The sequence below is a fragment of the Cimex lectularius genome, unplaced genomic scaffold, assembly GCF_000648675.2.
Source record: "Cimex lectularius strain Harlan isolate CLEC.00 unplaced genomic scaffold, Clec_2.1 scaffold310, whole genome shotgun sequence".
NCBI lineage: Eukaryota > Metazoa > Arthropoda > Insecta > Hemiptera > Cimicidae > Cimex > Cimex lectularius.
Window position 1 is genome coordinate 480,516 of NW_019392984.1, and position 5,383 is coordinate 485,898.

Consider the following 5,383-nt stretch of genomic DNA (forward strand, 5'->3'; position numbering starts at 1 on the left):
ATATTTACAGCTCATTAATAGGGAAAACGTTTCTGTAAGCACCATGTTTTTCAGTATTCGAGAACGAAGAATATCTTACTAAACTTTAGACAAAAGAACCGGAAACTCGTAAAAGTTTATCTTTTGAATTATTTTGTATTTAGTTTGCATATGGTTACCATAAAAAAACGAATCTCATACAGTTTTTAATACTCTTTCCAACGGTATAATAAAATTTACAATAGGATTAACACTTCGATAGACGTGAATAGATTTTGTGGAATAAAGTGAGAAAGTAACCTGAAAAGAGAAATAACTAGAATACAAGTGACAATATTGGCTTTTTAGTTCATTTAGACATATAGGATAACGTCTTGAAGTATTGACATCTTTTCACAGGTATGAATATTCTCAGACATTCAAGCAGCGCTGAAGGTCTTGAACTCCTCCGCCTACAATTAAAGAAAGGGAGAGATTAGATCTTTGGCTAACAGAATTTTAAGTATGGTCGGTTCATTTCTGTCTTTTTAATTCATGATATGGGGATTCCAGGTTAGTCGCATGTCAAGATACAGCCCAAAGTAGCGGGTGACTTTTTTGGTCGGAAAGGGGTGAGGTTATAATATATTGGAGGTAGAGTGGTTGCAGAGGATGAAGGTTATGTTTTGGGATTTTGTGTTGAGTTTAATTCGGCATTTTTTTAACCATTGTTCACTGGAATATAGGCGTGTATGGAGTATTACCTGTAAGTCTTTGGTGCAGAATGGCAGTGTCTTCATATAGCCTGTCGGTATGGGAAGGTATATCAGTAATGTACTGAATACAGTAACGGACTCAAGACGCTTCCCTGATGGACATCTGTGCCGCCTTGTGAGTGAACAGACCCATACTGTAAAGTACGTGCTAGCCTTGGTAGCGGTTAAGGATGAGAAGTCTGTAGATGATATGATATCCGCCTTTTTCATATCGAGGAATGCCCCCGAGCAGCATTCATCCCAAGGGAGGATGCGATGATGTCCAGAACGCGATGGCACAGTTGAACGGAAGAATGGCATATCCTAAATCTAAATTCATAGTTGGTAATTATGTTGCGTGTTCGGCTACTCGTGTTACAAACTTTGCCAGTAGATTCTATATTCAAAATGGACCCAAAAAGTCCTAATTAACTATGGTTCGAATCTCAACAGTTTCGGAGTTAATCCATTTTTCTGATTTTTTTTTATTTTTTTAAGATTTCATGACCTTGCATCAAATAAACAATAATCACTCCAAAACTAAAAGGTTTTGGACAAATCTGCTGATACCATTGAAAACTACGTTAAATTTCCAGTAAGATGTGATCCATTCTAACTTTGTAAACGATCGTGAAATAAGCGTTTTGGTTTCGAGAACTTTGAAAAATATATTTTTTTCAAAGTTGAATAAATAACTGATCCTAAACTACTACATATTTCCAAACCAAGAGACCAGCAAATTTCAGAAAACGTATTCTATTTAATATCCTTTTTAGTGGTGTATTTTTTTTTAAATTACATTTTCAATGATGAAGAAATTGATGGAAGAAAGGAAAAACCGTGGGTGACGGATTGGCAAGATGGAAATTTAAAAAAAAACTTTTAGTTTTGGAGTTATCAATGTTTATTTGAAGCAAGGCCGTGAAATCTTAAAAAATCAGAAAAAAGTGGAACAACTCCGAACTGCTGAGATCCGGACCATAGTTAATTAGGACCTTTTGGTTCCATTTTGAATGTAGAATCTACTGGCAAAGTTTGTAAGACGAGTAGACGAACACGCTGTATATTATTGGGATTTGCTCTTCAAAGTTTTTCCAGGGATTTGCCAAGGATTGAAGTGAACTGATGGGATGGTAGGAAGTCGGAAGGTGGTTTGTTGGGTTAAGTAACGGGGGAACCAGGTGTCAGAAATTGAATTTCTAATTCTAACAATTTATTTCTTCTGATAAAAGGATGTTTTGAAACTTCAATTTTTCAAATTTGACAGTAACCATTTTAGTCTTACCATACTATTAATATTATTACTATCATATATAATACATACCCTATGTACTACCTACTATTAGTACCATATATAGTACCCTTTTAGTACACTTTCTGTTCAGGTGGTTGTAATTCGGATTTACATTTATCGTATTTATTGGATTTATTAATCTCTTTAAATTAAATGTTAATTATATTGGTTAAATTTTAAATTATATTATGAATAAATATAATGTAAAATATATATATTCCAATTAATTTTTTTTTTTTAACTAAGACGTCTGGAGAGTAAAAATAAGTTATTAGCGAGAGTGGGGAGGGTTCAACCCCGCCCCAAGGAATATCGAGTACTCTGGGGTGAGCGTAAGACGTCTGGAGTGTAAAAGTAATTTATTAGCGTGAAAGGAAGAGGTTGCTCATAACTCCGCCCCGAGGAATATCGAGTACTCTGGGGTGAGTGTATGACGTCTGGAGAATAACAGTAATTTATTAGCGTGAAAGGAAGGAGTTGCTTATAACCCCGTCCCGAGGAATATCGACTACTTTGGGATGAGTGTATGACGTCTGGAGAGTAAAAGTAATTTACTAGCGTGAAAGGAAGAGGTTGCTCATAACTCCGCCCCGAGGAATATCGAGTACTCTGGGGTGAGTGTATGACGACTGGAGAGTAACAGTAATTTATTAGCGTGAAAGGAAGAGGTTGCTCATAACTCCGCCCCGAGGAATATCGAGTACTCTGGGGTGAGTGTATGACGACTGGAGAGTAACAGTAATTTACTAGCGTGAAAGGAAGGGGTTGCTTATAACCCCGCCCCGAGGAATATCGAGTACTCTGGGGTGAGTGTATGACGTCTGGAGAGTAAAAGTAATTTATTAGCGTGAAAGGAAGGGGTTGCTTATAACCCCGCCCCGAGGAATATCGAGTACTCTGGGGTGAGTGTATGACGTCTGGAGAGTAACAGTAATTATTAGCGTGAAAGGAAGGAGTTGCTTATAATCCCGTTCCAAGGAATATCGACTAATTGGGATGAGTGTATGTGCCCAGATATCTATGTTTGTGGTGATGTATATATGTTTATTGTATGTTTTGTTTCTTTTCTGTATTTGACAAACTGAGGTACAAACCAGAGACTAGCATTCTAGGATATCAACTTAGTATGTATCTGAAATCAGAGTCAGTAACGAGAGCTCAAATGGCTGCAGTTAAAACAAAATACGTGCGAAAGACGAGAAAAAGAAGGAAAACCCGCAGAGGGCCGGCGATGACCTCAGCTGTTCGTCGGCCCATAAACTTCCCACTTTATTATTATTATTTTAACTAAGGTTTTTGGTTGAGATGAAAATTTAGTGTCACGAGCGGGATTCGAACCCATGAATTTCGGCTCGATACACCGCTGCTCTACCACTTGAGCTATCGTGACATCGATCCTCTCGGACACCAATTCCTCATATTAACCTACAACCTTTCGAATTTTTCCTTTTTTTGCCATATTTTCAAATGTCGTGTAATCAGGGTTCGATTCTCGGCGACGTATGAAGTGGCCACGGAGAGCTGGTAGTGAAGTAATTACTTCTTTAGTTAGTACTACTTTAGTTCGAATCCCGCTCGTGACATTAATTTTTCATCTCAACCAAAAACCTTAGAAAAAAAGAATAATTTTTATGGTCAGTTATGACCATGAAACAAATTTCATTATAATTAAAGACAATTGTAACTAATTTGAAAAATCCTTTCTTATAATAAATAATACGAAGTTTTTGAAAATTCAATAACCCCCTTCTTATTTTAATTTTACAAATTTACCGATTTTGATGCCACGTGAATTGCCCAAAGCTGGAAGCTATTATAACACAAGAAGTAAAAATAACCTGGAAGAGTAAATATAAATTTCTCATGAAGAATAAATACAAACTTCGATAGCGTAATCCTCGATGTTATTAAACTTTTAGAAATGGTCAAAATAACTGCAGACAAAAAAGATTATATCTTACTGAATCCTTTCGTAAATAATGCCTCATCGGATTCTATCACATTTGTCGAATAAATTCCTCATTTTTTTATGTAGGTACGCATTTCCATGGCGAAAAGAAATCAATACAAATTTTCTCCGAGTTTTTCCCCGGCTTATTCCTGTTTAATCGAGGTCTGGGTTTGAAACAAATAAATGGAAGAACACGATCCGCAAACAATTTTAATACCGACCGCGTAAATCTTCTTTAATTGATTAATCCTCGATATTTCTTAAAACACGTAGCGACTTGCTTTTTTTGTTATTTCATTGAAAAAATCCATATAATCTTCTTTTCTCGGAGGATTAAGCAAGGTTTAACGGCCGGGCTACCTTTCGTAATGTAGCCGTGACAACGTACCCCTACAACTGATTAAAATCGTTTCAAATATTTCAGAAGTATTACAAAGGATTTTGAAGACAAAATCCAACCGAAACAACACATTCTACTGTTAATTGAAACAATATTTCTACGTTTCTCATTCGGTCCATTAATGTTCTCTATGTAAGTGCGGGATAATAGACATTTCCGATCATTTTGGTCTGTCTATTATTTAAACTACAGAGACAACTAGAATCATAGAAAAGGACCAAACTATACTTTCTTTGGGCCCTGAGATCTCTAGAGTTTTTTCGAATTTTCTACCTTGGCAACACTCAAATCCAGGCAAAATATGGGTTTACATAGTGATTTGGATTTTAGACTATAGATAATTTGCCTTGGAAATACCTATTAATTTTTTTTTAATTCAGTGGTTTAAGGCTAAGAGGTACATCTTTCGGCTTTCGATTTAATGTAAATTTTCCTTTACGGTCGTATTTCCCATGCGAAAAACCTTTTATTATGCAAATCTTTAACTTTTGCCTTGTAAAAACCTACTAGGATAATGGAATTTCAAAACATTTTTAGTTAAAATTACGATTGAATTTTTTTAAAGCTTTGTAAACGAATGAATTAACAGAACGAAAAAAGTGGAGTAGTACATATAAATATAATAATTTTGGGGGCCCAATAACTTTGACAATTTAAGGCTGCAATCGTTTCGATTTGATTCAAAATATTCTTCTGTTTGAAATTGTCCTTTTTTAATTCCAAAAGAACCCATGTTAACTTCAAATCAACTTTTTAAATTCAAATTGACCTTATTTCCTTTCAAATTAACTTAATTTAATTTCAAATTAAGTTTTTAATGTTAAATTAACATTATTTAATTTAAAATTTAGTTATTAATTTCAAATTAACCTTATTTAATTTAAAATTAAGTTTTTAAATTAAAATAAACTTTTTGAAATTTCAAATCAACCCTTTTTAATTTGAAATTAAAAACTTGGAGCTGGTACGAAATAAAAACGTCTTGAGTAAGATCTGTATATTTGAAAAAAGTTTAAATATATATA

General features: G+C 34.6%; 1 protein-coding gene across 1 annotated transcript; it reads right to left on the reverse strand.

Annotated features, from left to right (window-relative positions):
* Positions 1–232: 232 nt before the first annotated feature.
* Positions 233–1,036, reverse strand: LOC112127960. The gene is made up of 2 exons (XM_024229587.1): positions 723–1,036; positions 233–431 (listed from the first exon to the last, which is right to left on the reverse strand). Exons 1-2 carry the CDS (start codon positions 1,032–1,034, stop codon positions 399–401), a joined length of 345 nt encoding a protein of 114 aa, XP_024085355.1. The 5' UTR covers positions 1,035–1,036; the 3' UTR covers positions 233–398.
* Between the last annotated feature and the right edge of the window lie 4,347 nt (positions 1,037–5,383).

Bases quoted from the DNA above. Each gene is read 5' to 3' on its own strand.
- LOC112127960 (XM_024229587.1), bottom strand. From the start codon at position 1,034: ATGCCATTCTTCCGTTCAACTGTGCCATCGCGTTCTGGACATCATCGC. The intron at 432-722 runs GTAATACTCCAT...CTTTAATTGTAG, and splicing joins TCTGCACCAAAGACTTACAG to GCGGAGGAGTTCAAGACCTT.